Source organism: Scyliorhinus canicula, chromosome 6 (genome assembly GCF_902713615.1).
Source record: "Scyliorhinus canicula chromosome 6, sScyCan1.1, whole genome shotgun sequence".
Taxonomy (NCBI): domain Eukaryota; kingdom Metazoa; phylum Chordata; class Chondrichthyes; order Carcharhiniformes; family Scyliorhinidae; genus Scyliorhinus; species Scyliorhinus canicula.
Window position 1 is genome coordinate 159,802,330 of NC_052151.1, and position 26,067 is coordinate 159,828,396.

The 26,067-nt window shown below is 45.6% G+C and overlaps 1 protein-coding gene across 7 annotated transcripts in view; it reads right to left on the reverse strand.

Moving 5' to 3' along the window:
• The window catches only part of sntg2 (syntrophin, gamma 2), a 1,464,242-nt gene that overhangs the window by 65,349 nt on the left and 1,372,826 nt on the right, over nt 1–26,067 (reverse strand). For 6 of the 7 annotated variants that reach the window (XM_038800365.1, XM_038800367.1, XM_038800366.1 and 3 more), the window contains 2 exons: nt 12,171–12,242; nt 9,158–9,367 (listed from right to left, as the gene is read on the reverse strand). In XM_038800365.1, coding sequence (XP_038656293.1) covers nt 9,158–9,367; nt 12,171–12,242 — 282 coding nt within the window. The remainder of the gene's footprint in view (nt 1–9,157; nt 9,368–12,170; nt 12,243–26,067) is intronic. The other variant, XM_038800368.1, reaches the window with a different exon arrangement.

A 26,067-nucleotide genomic window follows, 5' to 3' on the forward strand; every position in this document is an offset into this window, starting at 1 on the left:
AGGGAAGGTGGAGTGAAGGGAGGAGGGACAGGGAAGGTGGAGTGAGGGAAGGAGGGACAGGGGAGGTGCAGTGAAGGGAGGAGGGACAGGGGAGGTTGTGTGTGGCGATGGGAAATGGGGCAGCACTTGTAAGGTATGGAGAGGTGTAACAGAACCATGGTGCTGCCAGTGACCAGGCCTCTTAGTTGGCAAATCGGGAGATCATGAAGTTGTCCCATGTGTGGTGGCCCTGGTGCACACGTTGGGCAGCTTGCCATACCAGCCCGGGCAACATGCCAGTTTCTTCCTGGACATTCTCCTGGTCAGATGAGGCCTGCCATTCTTCCTCCCCCTCTGCTGTGCAATGTTGTGCCAGACACAGCAGGCCAGCATGTTATTAGAGACATTCCTGGGGCTATATTGGAGTGCCCCATCAGAGTGGTCAAGGCATCAGAAGCGCATCTTGAGCACGCCAATGTACCTCTCAAAGACGCTTCTGGTTGCTGCATGGCATCATCATAACTGGTCATCATCAGTCTGGGGCCTCTGGACAGGCTTCATCTGCCATGTAGACGTGGATAACCCTTGTCGCCCAAGAGCCAACCGAGGGAGCGCCTCGAAGGGTCCAGGAACTGGTGAGTGTGGCAGGATGTATGCGTTGTCCACGGTGCCTGTGTATTGGGCACAGATGTGCATTATGTGCATCTGGTGGCCACACACCAATTGCACATTCAGGAAGTGGAACCCCTTCCTATTGATGAAGGGCATCCCCTGATGTGCCGGTGCTCATTGGGGACATGTGTGCCAACGGCCACCCCCTAGATCTGGGGAATGCCAGCGTTGGTGGAAACTCTTGCTGCCCTTGCATCCTCGTAAGCCCAGGCGCAGAGGGAATTGCGTTGGTGCACCTGTGTGCGGATGTCTGTGATATCACGGACAGGTCTCCGCTCAGCCCCGGGAAAGATCCGGAGGCATAAACATTCGGGGCGACCGTCACCTTCACAGCCATCCTCCAGGTATCCTCCTTCATGCCTGACAGTTCCAGGTGTGCCATCATCTGGCTCAGGTGACACATGGTCACCTTGGTTAGCTGAGGTCTTTGGCGGCACAGGCGGCCCAGCAGCTCCTGAAAGACAGGCGCTGATGGTATACATGTGCCATCATGCGGCGCCTCCTTTCTACCTCATCCTCAACTTGTTGGAAGCCCGGCACTGGAGCCTCACCGCCTGTCCCTGCTCTTCTGGGGCAGGCACCACTTGTGCTCGGTCCTCCCCAAGCATGCAATGTGCCTCCATCTCCGTGCGTCCATAACGGCAGCTGCGGCCAGATATATAGCCAGCATAGCTGTCTGCAGGGGGGGGGGGGGGGGGGGGGGGTGGAGTGGGGGTCGGGGGTCGGAGACATGTTAGTAAGATGAGTTTTCCCTTGCTCATCCAGATCTAACATGTTGACCCTGAGTTGTACGTCAGCTCCACCCTCCAGATGTGTCCCGCAAACCCACCCCCAGCTGCTACCTCGATATGTTGCCACAGCACTGCACGCTATCCCGATCAGTGAGTGGCACCGGGTCTGTGATGTGGGGAACCTCTGTGCTCACCACCCATCCCTGGCTACCACAACCCGTGTCAGCGATAGGCTCTACGGCCCCTGTCCTGTCTCCCCAGTGGGGCATACTGTGGATGTCGCCACTGGGTGGGCCATCTGTTATCCTGCCAGCAGGGTTGTGTGATTGAGAAGGTGACCTTGTGCCACCCACTGCCTTCATGTTTAGTGGGTTTTGTGTGGGCAGGTCTTACAGATGAGGGTGAGGGAGAGAAGTGAGCATCTTCTGGAGGTTTAGCTGCAGTGTGATCTGGGTCCTGGGTGCGACACACAAGTTGTAGCAATCTGACCGGAGGCAGGATTGATGGGAGCAGGGGCGCAGTGGGCAGGTAGGTTTGGGGACAGCTGGTTGTCCTGAATGGTTGGCTAGCTGACAGTATCACTGGTGAGGCCTCTTCCCTGAGAAGGGCAGTGTGCCAAGGAGGGTGCAAAAGGCCATGTGTCCTTTGTTTGGGATGAGCTCTGCTATTCCCTGCAGTGGGGCTGTGCTTCTGATGAGTGTACTGAGGAGTGGCAGCACCTGGTGTGATTGAGCTTGGCTATGGCCATCCCATTGATGGGTGAGCTGGGGTACGAGGATCTTCACAGGGACAGTCTAGGTGGGCTCGCAAATGATAGAGTCTCTCCAAATATTTACAGGACTAAGTGAGCAGTCAGCAGAGTGAGCAGCTAGGTAAGGGTGGCCTGAGCCAGGGCACCCTGATCCCGAGGGGGACACTCTGAATCCACGGACCTGTCACTAAATTCCTCCTCGCTACTCCTCCCGACTCAGGCAGCCACTCCCCAGCAAGCGCTACAATTTTGAAGACTTTTTAAAAGTTTGCTTAACTTTTCTCTCCCCCTCAGCAGCCTTGGCGCCCAGTCCAGTTTGTAATTCTTTGTATTAAATCGCACATGTGATCTTCACCGGAGAAGGGCGGAGCATCATGGAAAGGCGGAGCATACTGTGTCCAACCCACGAATCACATTTCAATGCATGCAAATGCAGGTTTTGCATGCCGTCGCTGGCGCCAGGTACAAACCTCAATTTTCGCATGACGCCTGATTCTCCACCCGATCGGCACATTGTGGGCGCGATTCTCCCAAACCGGGAGAAATCGTAAGGCTGGCGTCAAATCCGGGCGGGTTTGACGCCAGCCCCCCCCTTCCCGACCGGGAACCGATTCTGGTCCCCGGTCAGGGCTAGCAGCCCGACGCCGTAAACTCTGGCATCACGGGCGTAACGAATTTCATTAAGCCCGCTTGCCAGAGTTAGCCCCGGCTGACGCGTCATATGACGTCAGCCGCGCATGCGCGGATTGGAAGATTCCAACCAGCGCATACGCGGATGACGTCATCGCGTATTTGCGCGAAACCCGCGCATGCGCGGGCCGGGATGCCCCTCAGCCGCCCCGCGAATGGATTCTGCGGGGCGGCGGAAGGACAAATAGTGCGCGGGCATCGGGCCCGCTGCCCGCGATCGGTGCCCACCGATTGCGGGCCCATGGCACCCTTGGCACGGCCGTGGTACTGCCGTGCCAATCGGTGCCATGGTTATAAAAAGCGAGAGTTTACGGCCGTTTTTACGAACGGCCAGACCAGGTGTGTTTGCCGTTCGTAAAAACAGCCGTAAAGGGCTGGGAACTCGGCCCATCCATCAGCTGTGAATCGCTGCCGGCCGTAAAAAAACGGCGGCAGCGATTCGTGTCGGGAGTTGGGCGTGGGGGGGGGGGGGGGGGGGGGGGGAGAATAGCGGGAGGGCGTCGGAACAGCGTGGCCGTAAAATTTTATGAGCCACGCTATTCTCCGCACCGTCGGGAGTGCGGAGAATCTCGCCCTGTGTTTCCGGCGTCGCGATATGGAGAACCCAGCTTATGGTCAGGTGAACGCTTAACACAGCTGTGATATTGTTGTCTGGATTTTTTTTCAATTAATTTATTGTGATCGGTCAATCTATCACAAAGAGAATTGGGAAACAGGCTTGTGGAAATGAATAGCTATCTCATGTTTATGTAGTAGCATGAAGTATTCATTCAATAATATGGCAACTCTAGGCTGGAATTTACTGGCCCAGCCCACTGCTGGGATCTATGGGACCCGCTGAAAGCTAATGGACCTTTGGTTGGCCCGGCACATCCCCATGTAGATCAGACCATGGCAGAGCCAAAAGGACCCCGGTGATAATCTCCAGATTTTTGTTTTTGAACTGAAACAATGCTGAAACAAATGGGTTCTGATGATAGGTCCCCCTTAAAACACTAGCTTATCCCTTTCTAAAAAATTACAGTGCTAACTAACCTGCTGCATATTTCAAGTGGTTTCTATTTTTATTTCCACTCTCTCAATTGGACAGTTTCCAGAGCCTGCAGCCATTTGAGAGATAATCAGTTGATACATATATGGCACATTAAAACAATAATTAAATTAGTTCATGTTGAATGAACTACATGAATTAACCACCTACAATTGAATTATGCATGGGAAAGAAAAATAAATACTGACAACCAGATCCAATTTTTATCACAGAGAAAGGTCCTGAATGAATGAATGAATACAGGGAGTAGAGAAAACTACCGACATGCGCCATTCCACATAAATGCCACAGGCATTTGTGCTTAATTGAACTAATTTGTTACATGGTTACATGGCATACTGAGACAGAACAAGATTTGTAGTTAATGTGTATATGAATCATAATTCCAGGGCTGAACGCAAAATTAAACATGCAAACGGCGAAAGCTCAGTTTCTATGCTGTTACATTTAATTTTAATTTATCTTTCGTGGTTGTGGGTGTTGCTGGCGAGAGCAGCATTTATTGTCCATCCCTCATTGCCCTTGAGAAGGTGGTGATGAAGGTATATGTACACCCAGAGTGCTGTTAGGGAAGGGAGTATCAGGATTTTGACTCAGCAACAATGAAGGAATGGTGATGTAGTTCCAAGTCAGGATGGTGAGTATCTTGGACGGGAACAGGCAGGTGGTCATGTTCCCAAGCATCTGCTGTCTTTGTCCTTTTAGGTGGTAGAGGTCACTGGTTTAGAAGATGCTGTTGAAGGAACCTTGGTGGTTTGCTGCACTGTATTTGTAGATGACGTACACTGCTACCATTTTGCTTCTGTGGTGAAGGGATGTTTGAGTTGGTGGATGGGTTGCCAGGGTATACGCATGCTTTGTAAAGATTCTTCCATATGATCAACATTAATCTTTCTTTCATTATAAAATGTGAATAATTAGTCTTTAAACAGCTTAGTTTTATTTGGGAATGTCATAGCATTTCAGTTAGCTGCAGTACTGTTTTTCTCAACTTGCTTGGTGTTTTCTATCATTCTACACATTCCAGACATTTTCCTCAGCAGTCATTCTTACTTGTTTCCTTGTGGCGTGTTAACATTGGGCTGAATCTTATGAACCACTGCAGGATAGCAGACAGATGGGCGATTTTACAAGCAGTAGGAAGGCATTGGGACGGTCACCTACCTGAGGCCCAATTGAGACCGTTAAGTGGCAAATAACGCTCGATTATGGGCCTCATCTCACCACTGCTATGACTTAACTGGTGGTGAGCGAGGCCGGCGCCCAATGTGCAGCCTGGTGGTTTTAACCCGATGGGCTGTCAGTCAGTTAAAGCGGGACACCGGACTCCGGTGCCAATCGTGTTTCCATCGCCACAGTTTTTTCTCCCCACCCCCACCCTTCACCATGACCAACATGCTTCCCACTCCCCACCTCCCCCCCCCCCCCCCCCTTCACTTACACCTGTCAGCCTGGTCCCAATGAGATCCAGGGTTTACCTGAATGTCTGGGTCCATCAATGAAAGCCATCTCTTTGGCCTGACCGCTTTACCAACAGTTGTTACTGGTCTGTTGGTGTTGCCAGTGTGCAGAGCTGCTGGTCTCTGATTTAACGGCAGCTCTATGAGGCGAAACTGGGGAGGTGGTGGCGTAGTGGTTTTTTTCACTGGACTAAAAAACAGAAACTCAGGGTATTGGTCTAGGGACCCAGGCTCAAATCCCGACACTGCATATGGTGAAATATGAATTCAATAAAAATCTGGAATTAAAAGTATAATGACAGCCATGAAACAATTTTTAAAAACTATCTGGTTCACTGATGTCCTTCTTTTAGGGAAGAAAATCTGCCGTCCCTACCTGGTCTGGCCTACATGTGACTCCAGAGACACAGCAACGTGGTTGACTCTTAACTGCCCCCTCAAGGGCAATTAGGGATAGGCAATAAATACTGGCCCAGCCGGCGACACTCTCATCCCATCAACAAATTTTAAAAAGGTTCTCCTGGAGATGAATGGAAGTCCTGCCTCTTACTAAGTTGACCGTCAGCCAAAACATCAAAGCGAGGTGAGCCAGCTAGCAGAGCAGGCTCCGCCCTGACATTTATGCTTTTTTTTTAACAGGTGGGTGCTTATTATGAACAATTAAAGGTGTATTTTTACCGCAACATTAGGATTGGTGTAAAGCATCTTAGACACTGCAGTTAGTTGGGTGGTTTGCATGGCCTATATACAGAGGGTGGGATTTTCTGTTTCTGAGACGAAGGGCGGGATTCTCCGGCCATGTCTGCCCGGCGACCAGGCAATCCCGACCGAGGTCAATGGACTTCTCCATTGTCTGTGTCTGGCCCATGGCGTTTTTGCAGCAGACGGGGCGGAAGAATCCCAACGTAAGTGTTGACACCAACACAGGATTCGTGGAGTTCCATGACAGCAACAGTGGTGCCGTATCTGGACTGATTCAGCTACTGTTAAGGGAGTAGCACTGGTACCACGTGGAACACAATCGAGTCCAATGAGAAACGGTGCCGAATTCGCGATTGACACTCAGGAGGTTGACAAGCCAAAGACCCATGTACACACTTCACTTCCCAGCCAACAAGATGGCAGCAAGAAGAGCAGCACCACGTTTCATGGATGTCGAGCTGGAGACCCACCTGGACGCCATCCTGGCACTGCCATAGTGGCCAGGTAGCACTGGCAGCTGGAATGGGCACAGCCAGGGTCCCAGATTTGCATGCACGATCAGGCCGATGTTGCCCAACATGGGTGTTGGGGTGGGGATCGTTTTGGGGGCCTCGGAGATCGGGATCGCCATTTTTAAATGTACAAAATGGGGCTCTGTGTGGCCTCGGCTGCGCGTTTCCTGTTCAGGTCCCTTGTTCAACGTGACTTGCGATGAATAGCCATGTGTTTCTCTGCACTGCGAGCGCCGGGAAACATACGGCTAAACTTGCTCACTCAGGGACTTTGTTCCCTTTTGGGAGAATCATGCCCTTTATCATTTTTGGGAAAATTCTGCCGTTAGTGTGTAAACAAAATGTTTCGCACAAATGCTAAACTAATACGCTAAATACCTTGGGATATTTTACTCCTTGAAGAAGGTTGCATAATGTAAGTTGTTGCTGCTAACATAGAAATGTATCCTTACACAAATTATTAAACAAACATATATTCAGGAGAATAGAAGAGCTATATACATTAGTAATGGATATGCTGATTTCAAACTTTCAGTGCGTTCTCAATATTACCCTGTGGAGTTGAGTTGGGGATAAATGAGCACATTGATATAAGAAGCTAAAGGAACTATTTCCTCTCAACATGTAATCCTGCTGCAGGGTAAGAATATATGGAAATTCATCAGTGTTTTTAAGAACTCCCCCTCAATCAGCACTTTAATGCAGTCTAATGATGATGAGAATGCGTGTTGGGCAGGACTACATGTAGCGGTAGCAAACAAAAATCACTGCTAAAAGAGTTGTTTTTGACAGGAAATCAAAATGCTTCCAATTTAGATATGCTTGCCACAAAATCTATTTAATGCTTTTCACTTCTGACCTCCAATTGCTCTTGCATAAAGTACTTCTGGTCAGAGATACATACTAAATGTGAATTGCATTAATAAATCCACAGTCAGGCTTCCTCTATTACACCTTTTGGAGTGCTTCCCTGAGAAGTGATGAAGAGAATGGTTAGTCACTTAAGGTTTTGTGCTTAAATAATGGACGCAATGAAAAAAACCCAAAAATACTTGCTACATTAATGGCACTTATATGTGGAAATCCAATCAGATACCATTCTGCAGCTACTTACCAATAAATAAAGTGAATTCTACACATCCTGACTCTCTATTATTTATTGGAGATGTGATGTAAATGTTGCTCTGTGCAGTACATTCTAATCACTCTTCCATAGCAAAATTTAAAACAAGTCCAACAATAATGCACATGTTAACACTGGAAAAGCAACTTCAGAACTTCCAATCTATCTACATATTCATTGGCTGCTTACCCTCCACTTATGCAAAGCCAAACTGTGATATTTCGGATGTTTCACAGTTTGATTCACAGAGTGATGGGAAATGAAACCTGCTTCAGATTATTATCTTCCATTCCGCAGTACGGCACCGTGTGGAGGAAGTTCTGAGTTTGCCAGAAAGAAAACCTTTCCCTCAGGTTTAGCTTCTGGTACTGTAGCAAATCACTAGGGCCGTGGACCATAAAAACAAACAAATAATGGCAAATCTCCAATTTTTCTTAGTACTAATACTTTTTGTATAAAGAGCATTGTGCTAATCACTAAATAACCCTATGAGAACCCCCCACAACCTTGGAGATAAAACATGAATGAATTTAGTGCAATGTGTGGAGTGTAGCAAAGGATGCAGAATGAATGATCTCCTTTAAATATCCTTGTCTGGGTTCACTCAAGTTATTTTAAATTGTCATATCGGCATTGCAGTAAAATATATATGCATATTAATTAATTGAAGTAAATATTTCAATATTTAAGACTGAACGATTATAAGTTAGATTTTAACATTTGTGGCTTATTGTTGCAGAATGATCCAGTTGCTATAGAAAAGTCACTTTTGTGAAATTATTTCTCTAGAATCACAGAAACAACAGTAATCACATTGATATTGCTGGATAGATCATTATTTTTCATAAATAAGTATAGTGGGCATTTTTGTAGCCTGATAGTTAAAGATAAACATTTTTGGGTACCAATTTACAAATTGATATTTTGCATGATGTGTTAGGCAGGTTGGTTCGACGTTGACTGCAGCGGGATGCAGTGAAGCTAGAAACAGACGTCTGACACAGGAGATGATCCAACACTGTTTTATTTAACTAGTGGACTGCTGTACATGTTCAGCTGTGGGTTGACACTCTACTAATCCAACTGATGACCTCTTACTGGCTTGACCAGGCTTACTAGCTACCGCATGGTGATAGTGCTCACTAACTTGTGCACTCTGACTGTCTCAGTAGCTGGGTCCTGAGAGAGGGAGAGTCTTAATGCCCTGTGGGCTTTATAGTGATGGTTTCCTGTCTGGTGATTGGTTGTTCTGTGTTGTGTGTTCATTGGTCATCCCGTGTGTCAATCACTGCCTATCTGCCTCTCATTATATACATGAGTGGATATTATGACAGTGCACACATCACTACCAATGGCCAAAACACATAGGCTTCATAATGTGCCCATATGCACCTTGTTTGAACCTCGAGTTAGAACAGCATTCCTTGTGCTTTAGTGACAATGTGAAAGCTAACCACATGCAAAGAGTTTATATTGTCCTACTTACCCCTGTTCTCTGCACTTCCATAAACACTGCTCTCTGGAAGGTTTTCTCCCAAACTGCAAGCTCGCTGCCCATCTCTACGCAGAAATAGTGATTTTCACCTTGACCTGCCATGACACTGAAACCATACGGCCTCTGGTCTTGAAGTTCGCAGTCCTGATGAAGACCTAAATATAAGTTTGCTTGTAGCCAGCATTCATCAGCAAGCCAGAGCTGTAAAATATTCTGCAGTAGATTATCTTCGAGCCACTTAATCGTATAGGCAGATAATGCTCTATAAAGCATATTAGTTAGCCATTGCTTACAACCAAAGATTATGGGAAAATGTTTCTTTAAGAAAATTAAACTACAATGAAGTATTCTAAAAAGTTAGCTGTTTCAAGCATCTGCTTTCCTTTTAAAGTACAGTAAACATGGCTTAACATGCATACTGTATATTTGGAAAAAGAAATATATGGTAATTTAATTTATCCATCAAAATGCACTATATTATGGGTTCAGTCAACCCATTGACAGATTCAGTCAACTATCTCAAGTTCATTAATGCATAATCTAATGTCAGTTTTACTGGAAGAGGAAGGCTGTCACTCAGATTAATCTTGCAGAATTTAATCAAGAAGGAAACAAGTGTCCAAAGCACTGTGACTGCCCAACATAAAACAGAAATTAGATCAAAACAAACACCACTCGTAACATTCGCTCCCGAACTGATAAAATGTTGATTTGACCTTGAACATGCAAATCAGTTCAAGAGAACACTCATAATGCTGCCCATTTATTCTGATAGAATTCACAAAAAAAAATGAATTTTGAGATTATTTTCTTTATGGGGTATTGCAAAAGGTTGAATTTCAAGCATAGGTTATATCCAGGCCAAATTGAGTTTCCTCATTGTTTAGTGCTGGTTTGAAAAACATTAGCCTGGAAGTTGGCCCCATCGACTAAGTCTGTCATGCTCTCCATTTGAATTGATCACCTTGGAGAATATCCGCTAATTATGCCCCTTTATAGACCTTTGAGGAAGCTTTTGAAATCAAGCTTTCTTTTTAAGTGCAAGAAAACAAATAGGCACTAAAGTGTTTAAGTTTTCAAATATAATGTATAATAAATGAAGAAACTGACTACTGTACATCAATGAAACTAGTAAATGGTTCGATATAGTTTATTTGCAAGTTAGTTTTGGTTATTTAATATCAGTTTACTCGCAGGCAGATTATCTGATTAATAATGTATATTTTTTGTGATAAACCCATTTTCAATTCTGTTCATAAAACTTCACAAGGTTACCACTCTCAAGTATATCAAGAAGTATTTTTATTGGTAAGATTCTTGAAAAAAAGTTCTAAAATGCTTCTCGATTGTGCTGGTTTACAGGAGATTTTACATTTGGGGGTATGCATTTAAGATTGAGTGGAATCTTGAGCAAAGAAATCAATTCAGGAAATTAGAGCAATTTTGATTGCAATTTGCACTTGGATTGCTGACTGCAACCAAAATGGAAACTCTGCTCCAGTTTGTTGGCGTAGAGTGAGCCAGATTATCAATGATCTTCAGAAAAATATTTGCAATACATTGCAATTATGATTTAATCTGTTATATTTACATGTTTAGCTCAAACCATAACAGATTCTGTATATCTGGAAATATCATTTAGAAATACTGGTCAATATTCCTATGGTATCGCACACAAGGATCAAAACCAATTGTGTTCTTCAGCTGAAGTGATGTTAGCAGAGGATAACTGAACGGGACATTTGGGCTTAATTTAGTCCTAAATTTATAGTTGTAGCTTGGATCTTTATTTTTATATAATAATAATATTGTTTATCGTTCAATAACAAAACTTAAGATAATCTTGGAAAGTGAGAAGTAAAGTTGTTTGAACCTCCGCATTATGGGCTAAGTGACCGGGGAATGAAAAATGAATGCTCTATAGCATAATGTACTTGGTGGGAATGCATAATTGCAGTGTGGAAAGTTTACACTGGCAGCTTCAATTATAGATGTGGATATGGAAATTTTAACAGCAAGAATATGTGACACCAAGATCTAAGATTTGCAGACAGGAACTGTAGAAGATTGAAGATTTTTAAGGTATTAGACGTACATGCAGTGCATATTAAATTACATTGGTACCACATTGCCTCCTAACTTCAGTGGTCAAACAATGTCAGGGATGTGAGTCATACCCTTGCACCTGCCTTGACTCTTTCATCAACGTCATCAAACAAGCTGAGCAAAATAGCAGAAATTTTTCTTTCTCATGTATGCAAAAAGTTTTCTTTTAAATTGGCAAAAGTATGGTTGCAATTGTGGCATGTGTCTAACTATAGTATTTGCAATCAGAATCACAGAGACAGAAGATCCCATGTACTTTATTCGGTACACCTAAGTACCATCAATTTTCAATGATCAATTTGGGCGCCAAAGCCTTTTCAACCCATTTGGGGACATTCTTATGAAATGGTAACCTGCCATCTTGAAATTATAACTTTCAAGGCCCAACAAACAATTGTGCAGTTTAAACTTCATCAAAAGATTGGCTTCTCTAACAATGTAACACTAGATTTTTAAAATTTCTTTCCAATTAAGGGGCAATTTAGCGTGGCCAATCCACCTACCCTGCACATCATACAGACACAGAGAGAATGTGCAAACTTCACACGGACAGTGACCCAGGGCCCGGATCAAACCCGGGTCCTCGGCGCGTGGGGCAGTAGTGTTAACCACTGCGCCACCTTGCTGCCTCATGTAACACAAGATAATTAGAGTTCAAATATGGATCAATGAACCTGCTTCCTTTTCACTCAGAAGTGAGAATACTACAACTGACTTAAATTGTGACTCTGCATGTCTTAAGTTTGGGTGCAGACATGCACCCTTCCGATTTTAATATTTATTTTCTAATCTGTGCCAAATGCACTGAAACCATCCCATGTATGAGTTTCAGCCTGTTGTTCATTGCTCTGTAATTCTGACTGATAGCTTCAATACATCGTGACACAGAGACAGTTACCTTATGAACTTTACAAAGAATTTCACAGAGGTTATAGATTTTTTCAGCCCATAGCCAGTCGCGAATGCTGACCTGTGAGAAATAAAAAAAACTCTTAAAAATATAATGTTGGATTCAATACGATGGTTTAATTATTTTTGTAAAATAACTAGTTAGTGTTATACAATTAAAAAGCTGACTTCTCAGAGGCTGTGTGTCACAGTCAGCATCAACCATTTGGGAGACATTTGATCGCAATTTTTACTTTGAGCTTCAATTAACTGCTGACATTTTATATCCCTCTGTCACCGTGTAACTCAATTACTTCAATATTTGTGATCTGCCATGACCCAGCAGCAGCGGGAATGAAGAATTGAATACTGTGAGCAGAAGGTCACTGCACAACTGAAAATAGGATCAGGGAAAATTAGTTGAGGCTGAAAAGAAAGAAATCTAGAACATTTATGTCACAGAAGCTGGTCATTCAGCCCACCTTATCTGTATGAACCCATAAAGGCTCCTAATATGATAATAGCCATAACTGCCTTTCAATATAACTATAATGGTGATTTATTGAGTTGGTTTTTATTGATTTGTTCATGGGAAACAGGCATTGCTGACTAGACCAGCATTTGTTGCCCATTTATAATCGCCCTTGAGAAGGTATTGGTGAGCCATGGGGCGGGATCTACCGTCAATGTTGCACCTGAGCGACAGCACAATGCGGCCGGTAGACGCCAGGAGAGGGCTCCCAGGGGTTTCTTGCAGCCTTTATGCCTCGTGGGATGTACCCAAGTCCCACGAGGCGTCGTAATCAGAATCCTGCCCAAAGGGGCATGAGCAAACTGGGCATGCCTACATAGGTTTTAAACCTACAAAGGCAGGCTTACCCAGCATCTACCAGCCTCCGCAACGAGATTGCAGCCAGGTGCTGTTCAGTACTGGTCCACACAAATATGGTCCAGGAAGAACAGCGGCTTGGGGGGGGGGGGGGGGTTCCCAGTCCATCAGAGGATCCTGGGAAACCCCCAGAGATAGTGCAGGATGGCCCTCTGGCCCTGGCACTGCACAGCTGGCACCTTGGCTCTGCTACCCTGGCACTGCCAAAGTGCCTGGGTGGCACTGTTAAGCTGGCAGCATTACCAGGATGCCAGGCAGGGAGCTCAAGTTTGCCCAGGTGCCAGTATGACGTTGCCAAGGATCAGGACCCGATGGAGCCATTCCCATGAAAGGAGGGTGAAGAGGGGCATGAAGGTTAGGAGGGTGCAAGGCAGGTAGGTAGGAACCTCTGGGAGGTTTGGGGGGGTGAGGGATGGGGGTTCTGGAGTGGGGGCTTTTAAGGGCGTGTGGGGCGGCCTGAAGAGGGGAAGCCCCCAGGGACCCATGGTGGGGTGTCCTCACTTAGGGGGATGTGGGGTAGTGCCAATGTGTGTGGGGGATGACATTGCCCATGAGTGGGGGGGGGGGGGAACCCACAAGTTCACTTAAAGATCGGGATACCCTTTCAAAATGGTGGCCCGATCTCTGAGTTCAGCTCCCCAGTGCTGAAAAAAATTTTTCGGGTGTGATCTACTGACTACCCCACCGCATGTTTTATGGCGGGGTGGGTGTCCGTCAGCGGAATCTACCGGTCTCGCTGCTGTCAACGGGATTTCCCGTGCACCAGCGTGGGACTGAAATTTCTCGCCGGCGTTGTTGTGTTATGTTACTTCAACATACGCTGCTACCTGATGTAGGCTTTGCTGAAGGATGCTCCAGATTCTGAGATCAGTTCAATGTATTTATTGAGCGATTAACAATGTTCCGAAATGAGTTTGACACTCTTTTAATCTGACTCTAGTAACTCAGTCTACTCTATTAACTATACAAGCTCGCATAGACCATGCACTAGGGTGTTATGTTGCTGTTAATCAATCCTGTCTTGCTCTCTAGGTTTATGCCGGTGGAAGAGGCAGAGCCTGTGTGCCTTGACCTTTTTATAGTGGTCGTGTAATGCCCCCTTGTGGTAATGCCACCTCTGGGTGTCCTGATTATCCATTGGTTGTGTCCTGTTCTGATGACCCATTGGTTGCGTGTCTGCATATCATGACAGGCATGACCAGCCAGGTAAATCCTGCCCTAAGTGTCACTTGATAGCTGTAGGGAACTCGTTGGTAGAGCCGACGGGAAACTCCCTGCAAAAAGGGCAGCACGGCAACACAGTAGTTAGCACTGTCGTTTTACGGCTCCAGGGTCGCAGGTTCGATTCCTGGCTTGGGTCACTGTCTGTGTGGAGTCTACACTTTCTCGCCGTGGCTGTGCGGGTTTCCTCTGGGTTCTCCAGCTTCCTCCCACAAGTCCAAAGATGTGCAGGTTAGGTGGATTGGCCATGCTAAATTACTCTTAGTGCATAAAATAAGGGTAGGTGGGCTACTGGGTTACAGGGGATAGGGTGGAGATGAGGGCTTAAGTCGGGTGCTCTTTCCAAGGACCAATGCAGACTCGATGGGCCAAATGGCCTCCTTCTGCACTGTAAATTTGATGACTCTATGATAAATTCTATGAAAATTCGCCACAAAATGAACTTAGAAATCTTTTTGTTAAATTCTGTCCACAGTCTTGAACCGCTGCAGTTCATGTGTTGTAAGAGCACCCAGAGTGCTGTTCCAGAGGGAGTTCCAGTATTTTGACCCAGGGACAGTGAAGGGACTGCGATATAGTTCCAAGTCAGGATGGCATGTGGGTTGTGGTAGCATGTGGTGGGGGAGGGGTACTTGAAGGTGGAGGTTTTCCAATGCATCTGCTGTCCTTGTATTTCTAAGGGGAGAACTTGCAGGTTTGGAGGGTGCTGTTGAAGGGACCATTGGTGAATTGTTGCAGTGCATATTGTGTACGGTTTATGCCTCTGCCACTGACTGTTGGTGGTAGAGGGAGTGAATGCTGAAGGTGGTGGATGGGGTGCCAATTAATCGGGCTGCTTAGTCCTAGATGGTGTTGAGCTTCCTGAAGGTTCTCTGGGTAGTATTCATCAAGGCAAGTGCAGAGTATTCCATCACACTCCTTACGTGCTTTGTTGATAGTGGACATGCTTCAGAAAGTCTGGAGGTGAGTTACTTGCTGCAGAAATCCCAGCCACTGATGTGCTATTGCAGCCACGGCATTTTTATGTCTAGTCCAGTTCTGCTTCTGGTCAATGGTAACCCCCAGGATGTTGAAAATGGGGCTTCAGCAATGGTAATGCCATTGAATGTCAAGGGGAGATGGTTAGATTCTCTCTTGCTGGCATAGTCTTGGCTTAGCACTTGTGTGGCATGAATGTTAGATGCCACTGAACAGCCCGAGCCATAATATTGTCCAGGTTCTGCTATATATGGGCATTCACTGCCTCATTATCTGAGGAGACATGAATGGTACTGACATGTCTAATCACCAGAGTTGTGTGTAGGGCAGCTTTTAAAGAGTCATTAATAAGTCTGGGTATCCATATAATTCCTACAGTTCAGTCATTCATGCAATACCTCAGTGTCCCTTTTGCAATAGGCGGCAGAATTGCAACAGGCATAGAGGTGCAATGGGAAAATACCATAGACTTTTTCAACTAGAGAAGCCAGTGCTATATCGATGTGATTTTGTGATCTGTTAGTTCACTTTAAGCCATCTGCCATAAACCAGTCAACAGAAGGGTAACAGAACAAGGCCAAAGTGAAGTGGATGTGAAGATTCTTTCAATTCATTTGACTCACTTTTGCGTAGTTTGCCTTTGTTTTAAAAAGTATTAAAAAGTATACACCTCAGCTCATCTGTTGAAACAAGGTAGAAATAAATAAAGGTGGGATGCTGCTTACAGTGGGAATTGTCACGGCAAGAAGGAAAATTTGACAGAACAGCAAAAGGGCCGTTGAACTCAGGGGAAATTTCTCCTAATTTTAGTGATTCAATGTCATACAATTGGGGTGGCACAGTGGTTCGCACTGCTACCTCACAGCGCCAGGATCCCGGGTTCAATTCCGGCCTCGGGTGACTGTCTGGGTGGAGTTTGCACTTTCTCCCCGTGTCTGCGTGGGTTTCCTCCAGGTGCTCCTGTTTCCTCCTAAAGTCCAAAGATGGGTAGGATAGGTGGATTGGCCGTGATAAATTTCCGCTTAATGTCGAGAAGGTTAGGTGTGGTTACTGGGTCACAGTGATAGGGTAGGGGTGGGCTTAGGTAATGTGCTGTTTCCAAGGGCCGGTGCAGACTCGATGGGCTGAATGGCCTCCTTCTGCACTGCAAGGATTCTATGATTTTAATCATACAACTAAGAAAGAGGCTATTTGGCCTATTGTATTTTTCGGTTCGCTCAGTTGGCAGGATGGGTGGTTTGTGATGAGGAGCAACGGCAACAGCACAGATTCGATTCTGGTGCCAGCTGAGGTTCATGAAGGCCCTGCCTTCTCAACCCTTGCCTGAGATGGGGTGACCCTCAGGTTAAATCAGCACCAATCACTCTTTAAACAGGAGAGCAACCCATGGTCCTCTGGGACTGTGGCGACATTTACATGCTCTTTTCTCTTGGCCTTGGCTCGAACGGTTTCCTTCTCAAGTGTGACTCTTGAAAGTTAATATTGAAACTATTTACATCATCCTTTCAGGAAGTGCATTCCAGATCATCTGTGGGATTCTCCATCGGTGGGTTCCTCCGCTTTGCCAGCAGCCCACCCATGCATGCGGGTTTCCCGACGGCATGGGCTGGCCACAATGGGAAACCTCATTGACGGCTGCCGGAACAGAGGAGCCTGCCGCTGGCGGGGATGCACTGTGCCGGAAAACGAAGAATCCCGCCCCATATCTTTTCACTGAACTGAGAAGATAGAACATACAGTGCAGAAAGAGGCCATTCGGCCTACCGAGTCTGCACCGACTTAAACCCTCACTTCCACCCTATCCCAGTAACCCAATAACCCCTCCTAACCTTTTTTGGTCACTAAGGGCAATTTATCGTGGCCAATCCACCTAACCTGCACGTCTTTGGACTGTGGGAGGAAAACGGAGCACTCGGAGGAAACCCATGCAGACATTGGGAGAACGTGCAGACTCCGCACAGACAGTGACCCAGCAGGGAATCGAACCTTGGACACTGCCGCTGTGAAGCCACAGTGTTAATCACTTGTGCGACCGTGCTGCCCAGAGGAGATGAGAAAGATTTCTGAGGAGAAACATTTCTGCTCATCGCCCCCTGACATTTTAGCCATTGATCCAAAATGGTTTTAAACGTACAATCAGGCAGTTTCAGGAGGATTGTTTTAAATTCAAGTCTAAATAGGGAATGTAGCATTTATTCCAACAGTTAGTTTCATAGCCTAGGTTCAAAAATAGACAGCAAATACACTTTACGATTAACAACGTAAGACCAATTAGCATAAGGTTAGCAGAGTTAGGAAGGCAAGGCAAGTCTCATCCAGAACTATGAACAAATACAAAATAACAAAAACTGGAATGTTAATAACTGCATTGCCATCGTCAAATAAAGTGTTATTAACACTGCATGTCAGTGTCTAAGCTAATGTTTGATGCCACTGCCAACTAAGAGTTAAGTTGTACTTCACTTGGTGTTGCCTGTAGCTCCTGCTGCAAACTAGGTTACGTTGCATGGTTTAAATTGGACTAATTATAACTTCACATATGAAACCTTAAAGATATATAACAATCTGATATCTACTGTACGAATTGGTGAAGGCAGGAAGATTTTTCTGATACGCATCTGCACAGTAAATTGTATGATTCTATGAATATAGTTAGCAGATGCTGGAGTTTTGCAAGGAGGTGGAGGATGCCTTTTGGTGCAGACGGCAGTCATGACAGGGCTTATTGCTGCCTTGCACAAGAGAGGAGGCAGTAACTCAGAGGGCCAGAGCATCAGTGCTCAGAGAATTGGCTAATCAGACAGCTAAACAGTACTTTGGCTGATCGTGCATTGAAACCTACGGTGGCAAAAATATTTCTGGTTTACAAACAACATTTTTTTGCAGCTCCCCACGTTAAATCCAACAGCTGCACACTAATGTGCATCAGACTCTTTGGGCTTAGCAATTTCACATTTAAATATCCCCTTTTGACCCTCTCTAGTTTGTTAAGAATCTCCTCACGGACCTTAAAAGCCTGCTGAGTGAGTTCTTGGTCCTTTTTTTCCTGCCCTCCCATTGAAACATGTTGCATTCCAGAGATCTCTGAATCCAGTGATGCTCCGGTACTGCAATTTACAATGCACATTCACACCCTGCCCGCTTGCTCCTACAATGATAAATTCAGCTCAATATTTCCCACATATTGTGGCAATTGTGTTGGATTTGGCATTCACATTTCCTGCAAAGTATTGGCTTGACTCAAGATCATCTTGGTTCTTGGTGTTTTAATTATTTGTTGATCCTTTAACTTAAAAAGAACTGCAATTAATTTAATTATCCCACCAAAGACAGTGGAACAGCTTGAACAATATTGGGAAAACTAAACTTAATTGCTTACTGGATCTATATACCTGTCACATGGCTTCACACAAGGTCTGTAAACTGCAAGCCAGCCACAGCATCAGCAAGGCAGTGATTAAGAATCTTTGGAAGTATTTTTCTCTCTCTAATTACATCTTTTTAGAAGCAATGTTTTTTATTTCATTTAATTGAATTTAGACGTGGATATTTTAATTGCAGAGTGAAGAATATACTGATCAAGCCAAATCGTTAAATTGTCCTCTGGGCTCTCACCAAACAATGTCTTAAAAGTGGCAGACTCTGGAAGTAATTCCAAAGCTAATGTCGCATTCATAATTTATCTTTAACTAAAACATTTTTATGCCCATTTGAAAATTTCTATGTACTTGATGAGACCATCAATTCACGCGACACGTGGTTAGACGTGAACAGTGGTTTTAATTGTCTTACAACAGAGCCTGCCAGTGACAAGATGAACTCCAGATGAACTGGCAGGCAGGCTCTCAGCCTCAACCTTTATACTTCCGGTTAGGGGGAGGAGCCGTGGGTGGAGCTAAGGGTGGAGCCCAGTACAAACTCCCGTACACTCCCAGTGCATCTCCCCCTAGTGGCAGAGCAGCGCAACTGCTCGTGTGCCGAGCTTACAGAGACATAATACAACATGTGTAATACAGTGTGAATTACGCTACTGTGGTTCACCACAGTACTATATTATGTTCCAGAGTTTTGTTGCTCCAGATTGTAAAGTTGTCCAACCCAGGAGAAGGGATTGCAGCTCTTCACTCTCCAGCATAGTTTCCTTTTAAAGTTAGATACAAGGGGCCAGAACAGAATGTTCAAAAAAGATCCAGGGCGGGATTCTCCCATCCCGTGGCAGAGTGTCCACGCCGTCGTAAACGATGTCGTGTTTTACGCCGGCGTGAACGGCCGCAGCCAGGAGTAATTCTCGGGGCCAGCACGGCGTGGAGTGGTTTGCGCCGCTCCAGCTGCCTATCCCGGCGCGAACTGTGCGCCGCAGGATCCGCACATGTGCAGTGGCGCCGGCGCCAACATGCGCAGTGGCGCCGATGCCAACACGCGCATGCGTGGTGGCCTCCTTCAATGCGATGGCCCCGACCCAACGTGGCGCAGGAGTACAGGGGCCGGTGCATAGGAAAAGAGGCCGTGTAACAGAGAGGCCGGCCCACCGATCGATGGGCCCCGATCGCGGGGCAGGCCGCATCGGAGGCCCCCCCCGGGGACTGAGCCCCCTCCCCTGACAGGCCGCCACCCGACCCTTGCATGCAGAGTGCCCGCTGGCTGAGAGCAAGTAAGGACAGCGTTGACGGTATTCGGTATTTTTTTCACGGCCGCTCGGCCCATCCGGGCCAGAGAATCGGGGGGGGGGGGGTGGCCGCATAGAGCGGCCCGCGACCGGCGGAGAATCTCTCTGCGGAGAATCGCGTGCCGGCATCAGGGCGGCGTGGCCTGGTCGAGGCGATTCTCCAGTCTGGTCCAGGGCTGAGAGAATCCCGCCCCCAACATTCAGAGGTCAAAATAGCATAAGTGGACTTATGAGTTTACAAGATGGACTTGTCTATGACTTCCACTGGTGATTCTGCCTGAGCTTGCAAAGTTGGGAGCAAGTCACTCAAGTTGAAAAAAGAACAGGCAGGCACTGACACCAGTAGGAGAGTATCTAGAGGAGGGTGAAGGCCACAAGATCGAGCAGAGAGCGATAGGTTCTGAGACAGAGGTTTATCTCCCCCTGACGTGAAATAAGGTTTTTGTAATCTCTTTTTTATTTTTCTAGGTGGGCAGGAAATGGGAAAGATTTTTCACATTTTCAGTTGTGGCTGACCTGGATTCCCAGCTGAGGCCATTTTGGCCAGATGGCATGCCAGTAAACATCCAATCACTAAAAATACTCATAATGACCCTGAGAATGCTCCTGTAGATCCAAGTGTTAATTGTGTTTAATTGCACGCAGGTGGTCATCATTAACTACAGATTCACTTGTGTTTCAAAATAGGAATAGACTGAAACTATAATAATAATAATAACCTTTTATTGTCACAAGTATGAAGTTACTGTGAAAAGCCCCTAGTCGCCACATTCCGGCACCAGTTTGGGTAAGCTGGTACAGGAATTGAACCCGCGCTGCTGGCCTTGTTCTACCGGCTGTCTAACCCACTGAGCTAAACCAGCTTTTTACCAGCTTATAGTTGCTGGATGAGGTAGTACATGGTGTTAATGGGTAAATAAATGCTTAAATAGTGTGTAAAGATTGGCTCCAGTTCCATCTTTCACCACCTGGTATTCTAAATTATAACGTGACAATAGAGAACAGTTGCCTGAACATGAAGGTTGGAAACTAAGATTTTCAGGCAGGAAACCAAAATCCTCATTGCCATTCTGGAAAATGGCAGGAAGCAAGCATAAATTTCTGGAATGTGACGAGCATCTAATGTTGTCAAACCATCTGACCAGTGGAAATAGGGATTTTCCAGTCCACCATCTGCATGTTTCGTAGCGTGCCATGTTCCATTCACTGGCAGTGGGATTCTATTTTCCCACGGATTGTCAATGGAATTTCCCATAGTAACCACCCCCTGCCATTGCGAAAACTGTTGACGGGGGTCCTCTGCAGGCGGAAAAATTGAATCACAACAATCAGAGAATTCTGGCCAAGGATTACAACACTACAAAAGGTATGACTTTAACATTGTCACTTTTATAAGAAGTAAAATCAGAAGTTAAGGGTACGAATCAACTGGGAAAAATCCATGTCTGGTTTTGGACATGTTTAGCATTTATAAATAGAAATTAAAATGAGGAGGTTGGAATTAGAGAGAGAGGAAAAAGCAAAAGAGGGAGAGTTCCAGCTTAAGGCAATGGAAAATAAAAAGGAGCTGCCAGGAGTTAGAGAGGAGCTTAATCCTACAACAAAATGGAATGGCAATATGTTTAAATTAGCCCACCCAAAGTTTGAAGTGAAGGATTTAGAAACCTTTTATAGGGCATTTGAGAAAATAGCAACCCAAATGGAATGGTCAAAAGCAAAGTGGCTATTACCCATACAAAGTAAATTGACAGGGCGGACAAAGAAAGTTTATGCTTCCTTGTTAGAGGGGGTGGAGATTATGATGAGGTAAAAAAGACTATTCTGAATGCACATGAATTGGTTCCCGAATCACATAGGCAAAAGTTTTGGAATTTAAGGAGACAGATGGGACAGGCGTATGACAAATTAAAAAGGGTTAAGCAGAACAATAGATGGGTACATGCATTGGGAGTTGAAACTACTGATAAGACTCTGAGAGAGGTCCTTTGCTGAGAAGAATTTAAGAATTCCCTAATTTCTGTGATAACCCATGTTCAAGACCAGAGGGTGAAGACCGCTAGACAAGGAGCAATGAATGGATAGCTTGGAATTCCCCGAGGCTCCTCCTAAGACAAAGAAGGAAGGTACTGAGGGTGAAGGTGAGACTTGAAAGCCGAGGTGTAACCATTGTAATAAGGTGGGACACGTTCCTTCAGCGTGTTAGAAGTTGCAAGGAAAGCCCATGGGACTTGTTAGAGTTCATAAGGAGGATTCTGAAAAGGGAAAAACAGTGGAGGATACTATGGGGCAGACTGTAGCTCTAAGTGGACTTAGGAGACCTGAATTTAACACTGCCGTGGGAGCAGGTATAATGAATGAGGTAGCTGAGAGATATTAAGGATTTTTGTTGAAGGGGAAGATTACTCCATTTCCCTCCACTGAAGCAGCCAACTCCATAACTATTTGAAGGGTCACAGGTGTTACTCAAACTCTCTTAATGGAGAGGGATTTTGTTTTCCCTCAAGAGAGTTCAATGAAAGCTAAGGTATTACTGAATGGGATAGGTAGAGATTATATCCCAGTTCCATTGTATAAAGTACAATTGGAGTGTGATTCAGTGTGAGGTCCAGTAGTTGTCGGAGTGGTTATAGAGTTGCCAGTGGATGGAGTAGATTTACTTTTCAAGAATGATTTGGCAGGAGTGAGGGTTGTAGCTTCACCCATGATTACGAAGGTTGAAGGGAAGTACTGCAGATATCACATGTCATACCAATGGCTGGACAGGTGAGAAGTAGGAAAACTCATTAGCCATTAAATGACACAGAGAAAGAATTTTTGAAAGACATTAAATACACATCAAATGACAATGATAATGAATTTGACTCCACAGATACTGACTAAATTACCTCTACGAGAATGATGCCTCTCAGAAATTTGTCATAGATCAAATATAGTAGATAACCAGACTCTGAGAACTCCAAAACAGAAGGTGATCCTCGGAAAGAGGAGTCCGAATCTAACAGTTATGAAGATTCAGACTAGACTTCTGAATCCGATTGAGGGTCTGATTATGAATAAATGTTAAACAACTGCTACCAAATAGACGTGTCACGAACTGATCTTGAATAGATGGCAAGTAATTCTTCCAGAGCAAGGAAGAAGGCAGCAAATCACAAGGAGAAAATGAATTGGACTTTCCGAACAGACACACTCTTGCAGTACAAAGAACAAAGAAACGTACAACACAGGAACAGGCTCTTCGGCCCTCCAAGCCTGTGCCGACCATGGTGCCCATCTAAACTAAAATCTTCTGCACTTCCTGGGTCCGTATCCCTCTATTCCCATCCTATTCATGTATTTGTCAATATACCCCTTAAACGTCACCATCACCCCTGCTTCCACCACCTACTCTGCCAGCGAGTTCCAGGCATCCAGTACCCTCTGTATAATAAAAATTGACTTACATGTCCTCTAAACCTTGCCCCTCACACATTAAACATAAGCCCCCAGTAATTGACCCTGGGAAAAAGCCTCTGACTATCCACTCTGTCTATGCCCCTCATAATTTTGTAGACCTCTCTCAGGTGACCCCTCAACCTCTGTCGTTCCAGTGAGAACAAACCGAGTTTATTCAACCTCTCCTCACAGCTAATGCCCTCCAAACCAGACAACATCCTGGTAAATCTCTTCTGCACCCTCTCTAAAGCCTCCACATCCTTCTGATAGTGTGGCGACCAGAATTGAACACTATACTCCAAGTGTGGCCTAACTAAGGTTCTATACAGCTGCAACATGACTTGCCAATTCTTATACTCAATAGCCCGGCCAATGAAGGCAAGCATGCCGTATGCCTTCTCGACAACCATGTCCACCTGTGTTGCCCCTTTCAGTGACCTGTGGACCTGTACACCTAGATCTCTCTGACTGTTAATATTCTTGAGGGTTCTACTATTCACTGTATATTCCCTACCTGCATTAGACCTTCCAAAATGCATTACCTCACATTTTTCCGGATTAAACTCCATCTGCCATCTCTCCGCCCAAGTCTCCAAACAATCTAAATGCTACTGTATCCTCTGACAGTCCTCACCGCTATCCGTAATTCCACTTACCTCTGTGTCATCTACAAACCTACTAATCTAATCAGACCAGTTGCATTTTCCTCCAAATCATTTATATCCAGTACCCCCCCCCCCCCCCCCCCCCCCCGCCCCCCGTCGCCATACTGGTTTAAACCCTCCCATGTGACACGAGCAAACTTCACGGCCAGGATATTTATGCCTCTCCAGTTTAGATGCAACCCGTCCTTCTTATACAGGTCACACCTGCCCCGGAAGAGCACCCAGTGGTTCAGATAACGGAAACCCTCCCTCCTACACCAGCTGTTTAGCCACGTGTTTAGCTGCTCTATCTTCCTATTTCTAGCCTGACTGGCACGTGGCACAGGGAGTAATCCTGAGATTACAACCCTAGAGGTGCTGTCTTTTAACTTTCTGCTAGCTCCCTGAATGCCTGCTGCAGGACCTCATGCCCCTTCCTGCCTATGTCATTAGTACCAGTATGTACAATGACGTCTGCCTGTTTGCCCTCCCCTTCAGGATGCCTGCTACCTGTTCGGAGACATCCTGGACCCTGGCACCAGGGAGGCAACATACCATCCTGAAGTCTCTTTCATGTCCACAGAAGCACCTATCTGTGCCCCTGACTATAGAGTCCCCGATGACTATTGCTGTTCTGCGCTTTGACCCTCCCTGCCGAACATCAGAGCCAGCTGTGATGCCACTGCTCTGACTGCTGCTGTTTTCCCCTGGTCGGCTATTCCCCCCAACAGTATCCAAAGCGGTATATCTGTTCGAGAGGGGGACAGCCACAGGGGATTCCTGTACTGACTGCCTGCCCTTTCTGATGGTCACCCATCTCTCTGCCTGCAACTTGGGTGTGACGACATCTCTATAACTCCTATCTTTGATGCTTTCAGCCACCTGCATGCTCCTAAGTGCATCCAATTGCTGCTCGAACCGAACCACGTGGTCTGAGGAGTTGCCATTGGTTACACTTGCTGCAGATGTAGTCGACTGGAGTGCTGGAAGTGCCATTGGTTACACTTACTGCAGATGTAGTCAACCGGAACACTGGAAGCGTCACAGATCTGCCACATGTCACAGTTGGAGCACTGCAAAGTAATTCCCTTGCCATCCAATTCAGGACCAAATATTTCCCAAAGAATGCCTGACTTGAGGAGAAAATATGCACCACAGCATGTTATCAGCTATTCGGGATGACGACAGCAACGATTGTGAAATGGCACCAAGCAAACGGCCCTTTAAAGATTCACAGTGCCTCTTCAAGAGAAAGGAATGAAATAACAAAGGAGATGAAATAATTAGTGATCAATTCCTTTTGAAAATGAAGAGGAAAGTGGATGAAGAACCATGCAGAGAATCTGCAACCACATCTGTTCACAAAAACAGAAAGTTCATGGAACTAACAATGTGCTATTGCCTGATTCTGAAAATAAAACCAACACTTGTAACAGTACAACACTATTTTACTAAACTAAGAACTGTTGAACATACTTGCACTGTGGGTCGACACTATGTTAGATTAACTGAAGACCTATGCCTATCCTGACCAGTCTAAACTGTTAGCACATGGTGAAGGTTTGTGCTACAAGCTGCGAGCTCTGTCTTTCTCAGAGGCTGCATCCCGAATGAGCGGGAAAACTAGTGCCCTCTGGCTTTATAGTGAGCGTGCCCTAACTGGTGATTGGCTGCTGTGTTGTGTGTGTTGATTGGTCTTGCTGTGTGTCAGTCAGTGTGTGTCTCTGCACCATTATATACTGGTGTGTATATTATGACATCCCCTTTTATAAAAAAATGTGTTTTCATGGTGATAAATAATGTATGATGAGAGTGTTCCTAACTACATGTGGCATGTACAAGCATATTTACAAGACTATGTACATAAACACTAAGCTATTTACATTGGAAGGTGTCGAGTGCAGATGGACAGTATGCAACAAAATAGTAACTAGAACAACAATATGTTCAAACCAGTGAGTTGATTAAACAGAGCAGCGAAACAATTTAGAGAGTGCATGAATTCAGATAATTAATAAATTTAGGGCGAAATTCTCCCAAAACGGGAGAAATCGTAAAACTGCCGTAAAACCCG